This window comes from Vulpes lagopus, chromosome 18 (assembly GCF_018345385.1).
Source record: "Vulpes lagopus strain Blue_001 chromosome 18, ASM1834538v1, whole genome shotgun sequence".
Taxonomy (NCBI): domain Eukaryota; kingdom Metazoa; phylum Chordata; class Mammalia; order Carnivora; family Canidae; genus Vulpes; species Vulpes lagopus.
In genome coordinates, this window is record NC_054841.1 from 1272225 (window position 1) to 1288220 (window position 15996).

General features: G+C 68.1%; 1 protein-coding gene across 1 annotated transcript; it reads left to right on the plus strand.

Moving 5' to 3' along the window:
- Window positions 1-2013: 2013 nt before the first annotated feature.
- Window positions 2014-11977, plus strand: GATA5 (GATA binding protein 5). Its single transcript, XM_041732131.1, has 6 exons — window positions 2014-2562; window positions 3761-3936; window positions 9571-9696; window positions 9880-9967; window positions 10260-10384; window positions 10711-11977. Exons 1-6 carry the CDS (start codon window positions 2031-2033, stop codon window positions 10864-10866), a joined length of 1203 nt encoding a protein of 400 aa, XP_041588065.1. The 5' UTR covers window positions 2014-2030; the 3' UTR covers window positions 10867-11977.
- Window positions 11978-15996: the final 4019 nt, after the last annotated feature.

A 15996-nucleotide genomic window follows, 5' to 3' on the forward strand; every position in this document is an offset into this window, starting at 1 on the left:
GATGCTGGGATTCGCCCTCAAGGACCAGACGGGACTTTATTCCCGGTGCAAAGTACGCGCCCTCCCCCACGGCCCCTGCCCCATCCCAGGCTTGCCGTGGGGCTTCTCTTCTTCTCTGGACCTGTCTTTGGGGATAGGGGTGGGGTCTCCCTCGCCTCCCCTCCCTTCACCCCCAGGGGCATGGGGGGCAGCCTCCTTCCACCGCACCCCCCCCTCACTTTCTCTGTGAACAGGGCTCTGAGGGTAGGAGGACGAGTGCGGGCGCCACAGAGGTCCCCTGGCACAGTCTCCAGGACCCTGAGTAGCACAGGGACACGTCTCTGCCCTTAGGGGACCCACTTTGAAAGAGAGAAAGATCCACTGGCCAGGTCTAGAGAGGGGTGGGGCAAGGAGGGGCCCCTGGGCTCACACCCCAGAGGGTGGTGTGGGAAGAGCAGGGGCCACAGGAGCCCACCCTGGCAGGTGCGTGGGTCTTCTGAAAGCCAGAGGAGTTGGGGTGCTGGGGGGTGTGAGGGAGGGGCTGGGAACGGCAAGGGGGGAGCCCTATGGAAGGCCACCTGCCACCCTGCCCACTGACGCCCTGGCAAGGCTTGTGGAGAGTCCGGGCCTTTCCCGCCACCTTCCAGCACAGCCCTTCCTGGGCAGCCCAGCCAGGTTCACACTGGGTGCCTGGACATGCACCCAGATCCCCGCCTGCTGCAGGCAGGGAGAGCGCAGGGAGAGCGACAGCCACCACCCTCCCCACCCCAGGTCTAGCCTCCCCCCCCCACAGCCCATTCCTGCAAAGGAAGACGGTTCACAGCCCCAAGCGCCCGGGCCCTTGCCCGCCTGGTTCGCAGGCTCCCGCCCTGCAGGGTCCCTCCGCTCCTGCCCAGCACTGTCCTGCCCAGCAGGTCCCTCCGCATCTACTGTGGCATCTACTGTGCGGTCCCCTCAGAGAGCTTGGGGCCTCCTGAGGAGGCTTGGGGCATGGGTCAGCCAAGCCCCAGAGAGGCCCGGCTGCCACAGCCCTACCCCCGCGGGCCCACCCAGGGAGCGCCCAGGGACACCTCCATGACCTCGGGGCCTCCCACCCATCGCACATTGCCGGTTCCTGGAGGAGCTCCTCCGGCCCGCTCCGCAGCCACCAGCAGGGCCGGCTAGTCCCACCTAGGCCGGCGGCAAGGAGCCCGCCCGGGGCTGGCGCCGGGGAGTGCATCCAGGTATCCAGGTGGCGCAGCCTAGAGGCCCGACCACGCCCCCTCGCCGCCCCCACCTCCCTCCACGCTGGGATCGCCCAGGTTGCCCTGCTGGGTCGGAAACAGGAAGCCGTGGGGCTGCGGCTGCACTTGGGCATGGGGCGGCCCTCGTCCACCCGGTTGGAGCCCAGGGACACGGAGCAGGGCGGCCAGTGGAACCGGATCCTGCGCGGTCCCTGAGTGCACCGCCACGCGGGAGCGTGGCCACCGGCTCTCGGGCTCCTCTGCACAGGAGCCCGACCGGACACCGGGCAGCCTCGGGGCGAGCCGGCCGGACGGGGACCCGCGAGTCCCCCGAGCGCACTAGGGACGTGTCGGCGTCCCAGCTCCCCGCTCCCTCCGGGCCGGCCCCTCGTGCCGTGCCCGGTGCCCGTGCCCTCCCCGCCCACCCCCACCCCGCGCACGGCCTGCTCGGGTCACGTGGCGGCGCGGCCGCAGCCCCAGCGCTGACCCCGCGGGAGGGGAGGGAGCGAGGGAGGGAGGGAGGGAGGGGCGGCGGGGCGGGCTGGGGCGGCGCGGAGGGGCGGCGGGGCGCCCGGGATTCCCTGCGGAGCCGCGCGCCCGGGCTCCCAGTCCACAGCCCGCCCGCCCTCTGCGCCGCCCGGGAAGCTCCGTGGCCGGCGGGGGACCAGGCGAGCGGCCCGGCCGCCCCAGGGCTGCCCGCACCCCCCCGCGCCCCCCGGGTCCCCGCGCCCCGCCGTCCACCCCGGCCCAGCACGCACCGCCCGGGCGCCCAGCAGCCGTGACCCCGACGCGGCCCTGTGCCCGCAGGTCCCCGCCGCGTCGGGGAGGATGTACCCGAGCCTGGCGCTGGCCCCGAGCCCCGGCCAGGCCTCCTACGCCGACTCGGGCGCCTTCCTGCCCGCGCCGGCCGCCGGCTCCCCCGTGTTCGTGCCGCCCGCGCGCGTCCCCCCCATGCTGCCCTACCTGCCGCCGTGCGAGCCGGGCCCGCAGGCCCCGGGGCGAGGTGCGCACCCCGGCTGGGCGCAGGCGGCCGACTCGGCCCCCTTCGGGCCCGGCAGCCCGCCCCCCCCGGCCGCCCCACCGCCCGCAGCCACCGCCTTCCCCTTCCCGCACAGCCCCTCGGGGCCCGGCGGCGGCGCGGGGGCCCGGGACGGGGGCGCCTACCAGGGCGCGCTGCTGGCCCGTGAGCAGTACCCGGCCCCGCTCGGGCGGCCCGTGGGCGCGTCCTACCCCGCCGCCTACCCGGCCTACGTGAGCCCCGAGGGGGCCCCGGCCTGGACCTCGGGACCCTTCGAAGGCAGCGTCCTGCACAGCCTGCAGAGCCGCCCGGCTGGCCTCCCTGGCCGCCGAGCCACCTTCGGTGAGTGCGAGACCGGGGCGCGGGCCCCGCCGGTGCAAACCCGCACCCCACGAAGCTCGGCCCCGGGGAGGGCTCTCCCCTCCGCCAGGCCCAGCGGCCAGGCCCGGGACTCGGGACGGGGGCTGAGATGAAAAGCGCGGCCTGAGCTCTTCTGCACGTTGGTTAGAAAGCGTTTCTACGTTTCGTTCATCTGAGCCCAACGTTCTGGGCCGTCCCAACTACAGGTACCTCTTAAACCCTCTTCTGAGGTTTTGGAGGGGATTTTTACAAAATTCAAACACGGGTTTATCTAAGTAAGCCGCCGCGGGGTCACCTCTGTCCTAGAATGTTTACATATTCTAATTTGAGTCCTGGTTTCAATTGCTCCCCCGGGGTATAAACTTGGATAATGGATCCGGGCCTGTAAGGCAGAGATTTCCTCCCCACCCTGGCACCGGGGACTCTCACCCCTGCAGCCAAACACCAAGAGCCAAGCCTGTGTGTGCTGCCGGAAGCGACCAGGTCCCACTCTGCGGGCGGAGGAGCCCTCGCTGGCCCACGGTCCAGGGGCCTTTGGTCCCCACTGGCTCCTCTGCGCAGGAAGCGGGAACCCCCGCCTCCCCCAACTCCCCAAGCCCGATGGAGCCCAGGGCAGCCCCACGGGGATCGACCCCCAGGGATCAACGCCCAGGACGCTCGGCCCAGCCTGGAGGGAGCCGGGAGCGGCCGCCTCCCTGAGCAGCCCCAAGTGCGCAACACGGCCCAGCTGCCCTATTGTTTTGGGGGGACGGTGGCTGCCCCACTGCGAAGCTGACAGTGAGGGCGCCGTGTCCCCTGTGGGATGTCACTGTCCACTCAGCCTCACCACCACTGCCCCATGTGAACAAGGCCCCTCTGCGGCCTCCCTCTTCTGGCGCCGAGACCAGGCCTCCCCGGGGGATCAAAGTGACACCCCGTGGGGGGGTGGACGATTCCCTGCTGTGCAATCTGAGCTTTGATTTATTAACTTTCCCCCAACCCACAAAGGCCACGCTAACCGGTGTCTTTTTAATCTGTCCTGAACTTCATTGTACGTAAATTTAAGATGTAGAATAAAATTAGATAAAATAAATTTTAAAGTGAAACAAATTCAAGGCGCACACAGTGCAGGGCAAAGGCCAGGCTTGCTGTGGGCGGTGGGAAGCCAGAGCCTCGGCCCACGAGCTGCCCGTCCCCGTAGTGTCGGACTTTCTGGAAGAGCTCCCCGGCGAGGGTCGCGAGTGTGTCAACTGCGGGGCGCTGTCCACACCGCTGTGGCGTCGCGACGGCACTGGCCACTACCTGTGCAACGCCTGCGGCCTCTACCACAAGATGAACGGCGTCAACCGACCGCTCGTGCGCCCGCAGAAGCGCCTGGTGAGTGCCCGCCTGGCTGGGCGGCTGGAGGCCGGGTGCGGGGGAGCAGGAACCCGGAGGTGCAGAACCGAGAGGTGCGGAACCGGGCCGGAGTGCTCTGGGCAGCTGGGAGGCCCCGGCCCTGCGGCAGGACCGCCACCTGGGTCCCAGCCGGCCTGCTGGGGCTCGGCCCTGGGGCTCCGAGTGGGCGGGGCGCGGTGACTTGGCCCAGGCCTGGGGCCGGCAGGGAAGGTGGCCGCTGGGTGCTCTTTGTCGGAGGACATCGAAATCCTACTCAGGAGGAGCCCTGGCCTCCCTCCCTCTCGGGGAGCATTTTCCACCCGCTACCAGGCGGTGGGGGCTGAGACTTGTTTTCACTTTTGGTTTTACTGCTGTGTGGCCGGGGACGGGGACTCCGCTTTTGCCCCCAACAGGGCGGGGTCCCCAAAGCCGCATAAGGGTTTGTAGTGACTTAGTTCTACACCATCCTACAGGCCAACTCGGATGCGCCTGCGGTCCTCTAAGGGGTAGGGCCTGCCTTTGTTTGCGTGGCCCTGGGGTCTGAGGTTGGGCACGGCTGTTTCTCAGGGAGCCTAACCTTCTGGTCCAATGCTTGTGTGAGCCGGTTCCGGCCGGTTCTGGTGCCTGGGACCAGTGGGGGGCCCAGGGTGGGTGCTGGCGCCGGGCTGCCCCTGCGGATGTGTGGGTGGCCCTGCCACGGTTGCTGTTCCGGCTGCGAGGTGCTCAGGAGCCGGCCTTTACTGCGAACCCAGCGGCTGGGCTGTGGGAGCCCCGACCAGGTCCCCCCGACTTCCCTCCACCCACGCTGTGCCCCCTGGACGGGGGGGGGGGGGGTACCTCAGAATCCATATCACCCGCTCGCTTTTCTCCCTGCCCCTGTGATCATGGCCCCCGGCCTGACGCTCTGCGGCGGCTTGGCGTCTGAGGTGGCCTCACTGATAGGGAGACTGAGGCTAGGGCGCCCGGGGGCTCCGTGGTGAGCATCTGACTCTCGTTTCGGCTCAGGTCGTGCATGATCTCAGGGTCATGGGATCGAACCCAGGTCGGCCCTGCCCTCAGCGTGGAGCCTGCCTGCGGTTCTCTCTCACCCCCGCCCCTCCCCCTGCCCCACGCCCTCTCCCCCCCACCCATTAGAATAAATCATTCTTTAGAAAAATGGAAATTGAGGCTAACAGTGACCGTGTCCTGGGGGACACAACCCCACCCCCACCCCGGGGGCCCCTCCCTGCTCCATCCATCCTCCCCGACCCTGTCGCACCCCTCCCAGGGCTCACCTCCCAGCAGAAGTTCCTGCCCTGGGGGCCCAGCAGACAGAGGTCACCATCTAGGCATCAGGACGATGACCCCGGGGCTCACGGGCGCTCAGAGGGCACGCGGTCCATCCAGGACTGTCTGCCCCGGGCTCCTGTGTGCCCCCCGCCCGCCGGGAGCCTGCTGTCCCTGCCCAGGCCCCTGCACACGCCGTCCCCGTGCTCTGTTGTACAGATTCAGTGGGGCGCGTACATGGGCCTTGGCCACCTCTGCGGACTGGTCTGGGGACAAGGGATAATTCGCTGTAAGGATGCCTCCTGGGGTGAAGAATGTCCCCGAGGCCTCAGGCCTCAGAGGGTGGGCAGCCTGGTCACCCGTGTGCCCAGGCCCGTGCAGCTCTGAGTGGAGAACGTGTTTGCCAAGCGGGGCTGGGGGTCGGGGGGTGTTCCCGTAGCCGTCCTGCTCCCGCCGGTCCTCGAGCAGGCTCTGATTTGTGTCTGGATTCCTGCCTGGCACCCAGGGAGGGTGGCCCACTGCTTCCCCGTGCTCCCGCGGAAACGCGGAGGTTGTAGGAGTGTGCTGGGACCAGAGCCGGGCCCACAGGGCTCCGGACACAGGGGACTGGCCCGTGGCCCCAGCCTTGGCCCCACCAGTGCCTCACGCCCCCTCGCTTGTGGCCAGAACTATGCCCCGGGACAGAACCATCCTAACCTTTTAAATGATTACAAGTGTTCTAGAAGCTTGTCACCAAGAATGGAGGAATGTGACAGTAACAAGCACGTGTCCCCCCCCCCCCCAATGGGAGCCCTGTCCCTTCTGCCCTGGGCCTGCCGCCTGCATCCTCAGGCCCCTCAAACCTTTGACCTGAGGCTTCTGTCACCGGGGACAGTGGGGTAGCTGCGGTGGTCCTGCCGGGCTGGCCAGGTCCCCTAGAGCCACACCCCACCCCCCCGAACGTCAAAGCCCCGCGGCCAAGGCCAGGGGACCGCTGGCGCCAGCTCCGGGAAGCAGCCGGTGCCGCGTGGGGCCCGGCATCCTTCGCCCAGCAAATCCGGACCTTGGTGAGGACCCTGGGTTTTCCTTCCTGCACGGCCCGCCGCAGGGACTCCTCCCTGGCACAGTTTACCCTTGAACCCCAGGGGACACACGTGTCCCCACGTGTCCTTTCCCAAGGCGTGGAGGACCCGCTTAGCGTCGGGCCACGTCCGGCTGCTCTGCTGCTTGGGAGCCAGGCACTTACCTGCAGAACTGCTTCTCCGCGTGCGCTCGCCTCACCCCTGCAGGCCGGCCACCCCGCTGTGCCCCCGCTCCGCACCGCCCACCGCCCATGTCTTCAGAACCCGAGGCGTGCGGGCCCGGAGCTCAGGGCGGCTCGGCTGCGAGCAGGCTTTGAAGTTTAACTTCTTTTGAAAAGAACAGACCAAAAGAGAAAAAAAATTCAGCCAAGGGAGGCCTGGCAGCTAGGAGGCCCCGGGCGGCCAGGCCCCGCCGCTTGTCCCAGGCCGTGAGGAAGGACAGCCGAGGCGGGGAGGGCCGGCCCCTGGGACACGTCCCGGGTGTGCTCGGCGCTCAGCGGAGGGAGGCCCTTTGTCCACGCCGGCGCCTCTGCCCGCCGTGTCCCATCGGCCGGAGGAGAGGAAAATATAAACCAGCAAATGCTTTGAAATCTTTTTCCAGGTCTTATTTTCTCCCGTTTTCTTAATTTTAATTTATGCTTTCTAAAAAATAATTCACTCCTAATCCGGGCTCCAGATTTTTCCCCTCCCCCTCCCCGGGTGCAGCGTGCCGGTGAGTGAGCTCCTGGGGCTGCTTCCCCCGCGTGCACGTGGCATCGTCGTGGCATCGTCGTGTCTGGGGCTCTCCTTCCTCTGAGACGCTGCTCAGGAGCTGTGGGGGACGTTGGGGGAGAGCCTGAGTGTGTGTGCTGGGGGTGGGCACGTTTCTGTAGGAAGGACTCGGTGTGAAGGGGCTGTGGCCCACGGGGAGGCCGCGGCCCTCCTACCTTCCACTACGGTGCGGGTTTTGGTGCCACGGCAGTGTGAGCCCAAGGGAGCAAAGATCATTAAGAGCACCTGAGGGTCCCAGCTGTATGCGCCGCAGGAGGTGGGACCTCACCGGCTAAAATACAAGACACCCCAGTAAGTGTGACTTTCAGACAAACGGCAACTGGCACCTTGACGTCCCGCGAGCTGCAGGAACGCGTGCTCTAGAGGCTTGCTGCTCGTCCAAAGTTCGCATCTGCGCATCCTGGTGCCTGGGGCGGGTCCCACGGCCTCCTACCCCTTTAGGAAGGGGGATGGATGGGGAGTGGGGGCAGAGACCCCGCCTCACGCTGGACGGTGGGCTCCAGGAGGGCAGGAGGCACCCCCTGTGTGCATAGCTTCTGGCATCTGAGGGACAGGTGGGACAGCGGGACGGGACAGGGAGGGGACACTCAAATCACGTCCAGTGAAAGCAGCCGCTTGCTAGGCAAGGTCAGGCTGGGACCTGTTGACTCTGGGTCCGGTGCTCCCACTCTGAGCATGCTCCGTCTGGGTCTGGCTGGGGCTGCAGCCACCACTCCCCTTCCGGCTCTGCTGGGCTCCCGGCTGGCCGCCAGCTTCGTCCACTCTGGCTCGTGCAAGAGTCCCAGCCCCGCGTGCCCCTGGGGGACCGCTGGAGATCCTGGCTGGACATCAGGACCAGGTCTCCCCAGCCAGGCCCAGAGGCTTGGCCCTGTGTTCTCCTCGAGCCTCCGCGGCCTCATCCCTGTCCTGCCTTTTGGCCCTTTTGTCCCAGAGCCTGGGGCAGAGTCCTGCCTGGAGCCCGGAGGCCAGGCCTTCCGTTAAACAGGGCAAAATTCTCTAGAGCGGGAACAGCCGCCCACCCGCAGCTGGAAGGGGAAAGGAGGGGAGGGAAAGGGAGGGGAGGGGAGGGGAGGGGAGGGGGCCATTCCCGGGGGCAGGCCTGTGCCCTCGCCCCGTTGACCGCAGCCTACGGGAACACGGTGGGCAGGAGACGGTGGGCAAGGCTGGCCTCGCTCAGCCACTGCAGGAGGAGGGATCCAAGAGACTGTTGAGAGACAGGGAAGCTGAGGCCGGTCCGTGTCTGTCACTCCCAACCCAGGACACGGTCCTTTTGCGGTTGCATATCCCCCGCCCCCACCCCGCTCCGTCGGGAGAATACCAGGAGGACACGCGTCCCCTGGGGTCCTCCCGGGCTCCAGTCCTGCCACCCAAACACCGGATCAGATGTGGCCTGGCCTGACCCCGGCTGCCACGGGGAGGTGGTCAGAGACCCTGCATCACACCCCGTGGGGCCCCCAGGGACCTGACCGGGGGGTTCAGTGCACGTGGAGGAAGGGGTTGGGCCGGTTCGGGGGCACCGGAGGGCCAGGCCTGGGGATGAGAACAAGGCAGTAGTGCTCCCCGAAGATAGAGCCTGGGGGGCCGGGGGCGGAGCCGCCAGCAGGCTGTGTTGAGGGCACCGGGAAGGGCTTGGGGTCCGAGGGGCCTGGGGGCGTGTGCCCGGCACGCACATCTGGAGCTCCCAGCATGCAGGTGACCTGACCCTCCGACACGGAGGGGGGCTGGGCTCGTCAGCTCGGGGCAGAGCCCCTTCCCGGGCCTGTGGGGTCCAGATTCCTGAGCCCCAAGCACCCTGCTGGCTCAGGACCCCCGGAGCTGCTGCTGTCTGGACCTCACCAGGCTCCCCCAGGCAGAGGTCTGGGGCCCCGGGTCAGATGGACCTGCAGAATCAGGGGTCAGTCCTGCAGGGAGACGTCGGGGCCTCAGGAAGTTTCCGGATGGGTTGCTCTTGCTCTGCCCTGCGACACCATGGCCAACACCGGGGAGGTGCGGGCAGGCGACCCTGGGCCCTCAGCCCACCGCCCACTGCTTGAGCTGTGCACGCGCTCCAGAGCCTGTCTTGGAAGGTGGGCGCCCCACGGGACCAGCAGGTCCCCTGCAGGTGCAGCCTGGGCCTGAGCTCCGGGGGACCCTGGGCCCAGGGGGGCTGCTCCGTCCTCGCAAGCCGGGGTGAGGGCCCAGCGTCGGCAGCTGAGGGGAGATGGTAACAGAAAAGCAGCTGCACTCCTGCCGTGGGTTCTTCCTGAGGGCCTGACCCAGCAGGTGGGGCTGTTCTCACCCCCTTTATACTGAGGGGGACACTGAGGCCCAGACAGGGACTATGCCGGGGCTCAGAGTGCGTGTGGTCAAAGCTGCGAGGAATGGAGACGGTCCCTGCCCAGGGCAGACCTCACCACCTCGGTGCCCCAGCGCCTTCTCGCCCTGCCCCATGTGCTCCGGGCCTGGCCGCCGGTCAGTCCTGAGTCTGGCTCGCATCCCTCCTGGGCCGTGGTGCCAAGGGTCCCCCCTGGCTCACGCCGGTCTCCCCCGTCCACAGTCCTCGTCCCGCCGAGCCGGCCTCTGCTGCACCAACTGCCACACGACCACCACCACGCTGTGGCGGCGCAACGCGGACGGGGAGCCGGTGTGCAATGCCTGTGGCCTCTACATGAAGCTGCACGGGGTGAGCGGACGCAGTGGGCGCAGGGAGCGGACCCCCGCTGGTCAGTGGGGGTAGAGATGGGGTACTGGGGGGCAGGAGGCAGAGAGCGCGGGGCCCCACTGAGGCTCCTTCAGGGCTGACGGGGCAAGGGGCCCAGGGGTGAGCTGCCACCCGCCCCTACCCGTCCCTGCCTGCTCCTCCCAGGTGCCGCGGCCCCTGGCGATGAAGAAGGAAAGTATCCAGACGCGGAAACGGAAACCCAAGAGCGTTGTGAAGACCAAGAGCAACTCAGGTGCACGGGGCCGGGGCCTGTTGGGGTGCCAGGCGGGAGCCCCGTCCCCAGCCCTCCTGGGGGTGCACATTCGCCCCATGGAGTCACCTAGAGTGTCTCAGATGCTCCATTAGACGGTTCCATGTCTGGCTCAAGCACCGTGCTCCTGACTGCGCCCTGGTGGTGCCTGGTGGGGGGGAAGGCCCGGGTGCCGTGGGGCAGGAGGGCAGGTTGAGGGGGCCCCACCCTGTCCCTCCATTAAGTGACCCGCGTGGCGGGGCCTGGCAGCTTCTGTAAATGCCCCCCCTTCCAGGAGGCCTGGGGAACGGCACAGCCTCGCCGCCCTCTGTCCCGGATCCTGAGAGCCCAGCGGCTACCTTGAAACCCAAACCCAGCCTGGCATCCCCTTCGTGCCCCGGGTCCAGCATCACCTCCCAGGTAAGGCAGGTGGGATGGGGTGGGGTGCCCAGGGTGGCTCCTGGGTGCGTCCTAAGGGAGCCCCAACTCCCCGACCCAGGTCGCACCCCGTCCCAGTCCCCAGGGGGCCTCCCCCAGGAGCTCAGGGCTGGGCACGCAGGTGAGCACGGGTACCGGCAGGTGGGCTGTGATGGGCACCAGGCTTCCTGCCACCCGTGTCATCCTGCCAATGGCGAGGAGCCCCCACCCCACTCCAGGGCCCTCGGGGGCCCTGGGGGAACCTGGCCGGGTCGTGAGGGCTCCTTGCCGCCATCCTGCATTCCCGGGCGTCTCCGTTCTCCCTGCAGGCCCCTGGCCCCGTGGACGACCCCCTGGCCCCCAGCCACTTGGAGTTCAAGTTCGAGCCCGAGGACTTTGCATTCCCCTCCGCAGCCCTGGGGCCCCAGGCTGGCCTGGGCGGGGCCCTGCGCCAGGAGGCCTGGTGTGCGCTGGCCTTGGCCTAGGTCCTCGGGCACCCGCGGCCCCTCCGGCTGCCTGTGCAGCCCCCGCGCAGAGAGAGGCCACCAGGCCTGCAGAGACGGGCCAGCGGGGCCGGCGCCGGGTCCCTGTGTACAGACAGCCGTCAGGCCCCAGATGGGAGGAAGGCTGAGGGGAAGAGCCTGGGCCCCCACCGTGGACAGCAGGGGACGCCCCAGCGGCGCTGCCAGGCTCTGACTGGGCCACTCCGGCCAGGGCTGACCCAGACCCCGCCGCCACCTCGAGCTCTCTGGTCAACATTTGCTGTCACTGCATCTACAAGTTGCTGCAGTTGGAACAGCCCCAGCCCCCCGGAGCACGACCGGGATGGCCGAGGCCAGGCAGGCAGCGTGAATGAGGGGACCTCCTCAAGCCTCACTCAGGATCCGTCCCTCTCTCACGTTCGATGGATGCAGCCACGCGCCGAGAATGCCCCCGCCCGTGCGCGACGGACTGCCTGGGACAGATGTGCAGGTCGTGCGCCGTAAGGACGCCACCCCAGGGACAAGCCGTTCACAGCGTAGTCATCGTCTACCTGCATGTTTATTTGGGTGGTTTTCCCGGAGGGGCACTAGGGGAGCCTCATGCTGACCGAAGCTGCGTATTGTGACTGTTTCTGACAGGCAGGGTAAAGGACCTGGGGCCCGGTGCTGACCCCACAGGCACTGTCGGGGCCGGCGGCAGGGTGACCCCACGTCCTGGCTCACCTGGGATCACCCCAGCTTAGTTCGTTGTCCCAGCGGAATTGTTACTAACCCCCGTCTACCTGCGGAAGCCCCCGCCCCGGCTGGTGCCCTGGAGGGTGACAGCTCCGCCCCGGGGAGCCCAGTGACCTGGTCGGGAGTAGCCGGGCAGCGGGAGGGGACTCGGCCGCGTCCTGGCTTCGGATGTAAAGCCCGGGAGCCGCAGCTGGGACGGCTGTGCCCCCGCCTGCGTGGGGCCCCCCTGCCTGGAGCACGGTCCTCGGACGAGTCCGTCCGCCCTGAGGTGGCACCTCCCGTTCAAGCAGCACAATTTCCGAGTGATCTTGTCTTGTTTTTTTCAAAGACAAACGATGCCTTAAGAAAACAAATGTAAAATAAAGACTTTGACCTTGCATTTCGTTTTGCCAAGTGCCTGTGGGGTTTCCCAGCCGTCCCCGCCACCGACCCTGGGATGGGGTCTCCACGCGTGGCTCTGCTGGGCCTCACTGGACACTCGAGTCACCCAGGAGGCCCTTAAACATGGTGGCGTTGAGGTCACCTGCCAGCACGGGCAGGGGAGGGACAGGGAGCCACCTGGGGCCGCACTTGGAGGAACAGGTGGACGGGGCCTCAAGGCCGCACCCTGCCCGTCCTGCTGTGCTGGCCTGCGATGAACCACGGGGAGCGAGCCCGACTTTGGGGCACTGGGTTCCGCCCGACACCACCTGGCTGCCCGCTGACCCACGGTGAGCAGCACAAGACCCACCCGGGGACACAGGGACATGGGCATGGGTCAGGCCCCCGCAGGCCGGGTGAAGCCGCCACCCACCCTCTGGCGTCCACAGAAAGCCACCAGCCCAGCGCGTTGGTCCCGCCTATGAATCCAGGTCCCCTCGCGTAGCTACAGCAGGGGCCTCCCAGGTCTGGGGACCCGATGGGCCAGTTTTGTGCAGAACCTTGGGGCCTGGGAGCCTGCGTGGTGGCCAGCGCCCCAGATCCCTGCAGAGCCACATGGGGAGCCCCAGGGCCGGGGCTGGGCTGCAGAGGAAGGTCCCCAGGGCAGCGGCCCAGCCAGCACAGTCAGGAAGCGGACCAGGCAGGAGACGGGCAACAGATGGCATCTGCAGGGCTTGTGCCCGTGGGTGGACGCGGCTTGGACGTGACAGCCCCGGCACGGGGTGGGGACAACCCGCTGCTGCCTCATCCCCATGCTCGCCAACCCTGCTGCCTTTCCCGGGAGACCACTCACAAGTGAGCCAGGGAGGACAATGCCCCCTTCCCACCTGCCCCCACCAGAGAGCCAGGTCATTACTTTGAGACAACCTAGTGGCAGTGCCCGCCTCCCGCTGTGCAGCCCCGAGCAGCTCTGTGGAGGGCAGTGTCGTCCCCCTGCCCCTCCGGGCCCACCTCAAAGGCACGGCCAGACCTGCCCTTCCTCGGGCACCCCAGCTCCAGGCCCCGAGTGATGGAGACAGAGGCAGGCCGCAGAGGGCCCTCAAGGACCACACGGGGCACACAGCCCTCCCCTGGGCCTACACCGTGTCCCGCCCTGTCCGTCCCGTCACGTGGCCTTCGCCCTGCAAGGGGGCTGCTGAGGGACACCAGGGCCCAGGAGGTGGCACAAGGCACCTGGCCACGCGGGGCCCACACGGGGGCCTGGGCAAGGGGGGGGCGACGGCACAGCACCATCATACAGGAAGTTATCTCCTGGGAGCCCGGGGCGTCTGTCGGAGCCTCGGTTTCCCCATCTGTAGATGGAGGAGGAGGCCACGTGCCTCTGGGTGGGTCTGCGATGCACACACGTGCAGCCGGTCAGGGCCTGGCGGTGCCCTGGAAGCTCTACGCAACCCAAGGGCCCTTCCCGGAGGCATCCACCGTAGGGCAGGGAGGGTCCCCACGGAGCAGAGGAGGGGCTGCATGCCGCGGCCCCCGGGCGTCCTGTCCGTGAAGAGGGTCCTTGACAGGAGGGGACGATTGACGGAGACGGAAGGAAGAAGCCATCATGTGCCGCACCCAGGAAGGGGGAGGCCGGGCGCCACCGCTGGGCACGGGTGTCCCGCTAATTTAAGCCTTTCTGCCCCTGCTCCTCAGGCGGAAGCTGTCAGGACCGGACGGAGGCCTCATATAGCTCCGGCACCCCCTTCCTGCAGCCTTCCTCCCGCCAGCCCCCCCCGCAGCTCCGCCCGGCAGGCGGCCACAACAGGATGAGCCAGAGGCTGGCAGGCGCGGGCACCGCGGCCCCCGTGGGAGGACGGGCCCAGGGACAGGTCCAGCCTGGCCGCGCTCCGGTCCCGACACCCTCCCACCACCTTCCGGGCTGAGGCCAACGTGCAGGAGCCCAAGGGGCAGGCCTCGAACCTGCCGCTGCCCCGGCCAGAGAAAGTGTCCCCAGAGCCCCGAGGGGTGTGCCGGGTGCAGGTGCCAGGGGAGGGAGCAGCCCCTGCTGCTGAACGGGAGGCGTTGAGTGCACAGCGCGTCCACGGCGGGGAGACCTCTGGGGCCCGCCCGGCACCCACTGCGAGCCCCGGGCTCCGCTGCAGATGCAGATGCAGAGCCGCTGGCCCGAAGCAGCGCAGGGACACCTCGCAGGGCTCCTCCAGGGGACCCCGCCCCAGGTCCTCAGGGACGCGGCCAGGGTCCTTTCTGACTTTTTTTTTTAAAAACATTTTCATTTATTCACGAGAGACACAGAGAGACAGAGACACAGAGAGAGGGAGAAGCAGGTTCCCCGCACGGAGCCCGATGCAGGACTCGATCCCAGGACCCGGAGTCACGCCCTGAGCCAAAGGCAGACGCTCCACCGCTGAGCCACCCAGGGGTCCCTCCTTTCCAACTCTTGCTGCATTTGGCCGAGAGTGTGCTCAGGGTGAACAAGGGGTGCACACGCGGGGTGCACACATGTCCCCTTGGGCTCCGGAGCCGTGCCCGCTCAGCGCCACCCCAGCAGGGCAGCCCCGGGGCGCCGTGAGCCATTGGGGGGGGGGGCGGGAGCGGCTCCCACCGAACAGCGCGCTAGGAATGGGGGCGCAGATCCTCCAAGGTGCTCTGCTGCGAAGGGAACGCGCTTCTTAAGAAGGGAAGATGGTTGTCTGGGGTAAGCGGTGCAGGGCACCAACTTTTTATTTGACCAAATAAGGACATTTCTGAGAAAAGAACAGTTGCAGCTGTCACCATCGTCAAGCACAGGCCATTCCGCCACCAGACACAGCCGCCCGCTGTCTCCGGGGACGGGACGAGGCCTCTATGGCTGCTCAAGGCTTTCCACAGCCGCAGACCTCGGGCAGCGTGGGGCAGCTTGGGCGGCCACCCTCGGGGACATGCACAGACACCTGGACAGAGGACGGCGGGGCCTCGGGGTCCCACCCCCACGGGGAGCCACGTGGGGCTAACAGAGGCCCAGAGGCCAGGTGTCCCCGAGGCCGCGAGGCTGTGGCGCCAGGGGTCCCGTCCTTCCTCCCACATGCGCTCCGGCAGAGGCCGAACCGGCCCCAAAGGGGAGGGGGCTGGCCGAGCCCCACAGTCCTGCTGGAGCCGGGGTGGGGGTGGCAGGCCCTCGACGACCACTCGGAGGCCATGGCAGCCAGCCCCCCCGCAATGCCCTGCGACGCCCGCCAAGATGTTGACACGGACGGCTCCAGCCGCCTTATTTATTATCTGATAAAGGGCTCTCGGCACCGCCGTGGACGGCGTCTGGCCGCGCTGGGGCCTGGGGGAGGGAGGCGGGTGGGGGGGAGGACAGGAGGCCAGAGCAGCCTCCACGCTGGGCTCCGGGGCGGGACGCACTGCGGAATCCGGGCTTGTCCTTCCCGGGCGGGCGGCTCTCCCTCCCCACTGCCACCGAGCCCGCAGGCCCAGGAGGAGCCGGCCCGGTGCCGGGGGACCTGGGCCGCCCCCTCTGGGACTGAGCCCTGCAGACCTGCGCCCCGCGGTCCCCTCGCCAGCGCCCTCCCATCCAGCTGCCCGTCCTCCACCCCCGACTTGGCCCGGAGCTCAGATTTTCCATGATGCAAATCTGGGTCTGTCTTCTTTGTTTCCAAACACTCGGGCCCAGGTGCCAGCCCAGCAGCTGCCCAGCGGGCCAGAGCCCAACCCCCCCGTGACCTCGGGACTCCCCTCTCCCACACCCGCGTGCCCTCTCAGGTACAGGGGACACCTGCCGCATCCACACTCGCCATGCTCCGGGCCTTCGCGCGCTTCCCTCTGACCGCGATGCCTGACCCGGCGGGACATGGCTCTCAGGGGTCAAGACCCTCTGGCGCTACCTCCTCCACGAAGTCATCCTCGGGCAGTGCCAGGAGGTGACTCCAAGTCCCCACCGCCGGCTGCCCGTGCCCGAGAAGAGGGGTGGGGACAGCGGGCCCTCAAGATCAGGGCTCCCGAGAGTATTGACCAACTGCGCTTTCTGTGACCCGGGTCTCCCTAAGCCTCCTGTTA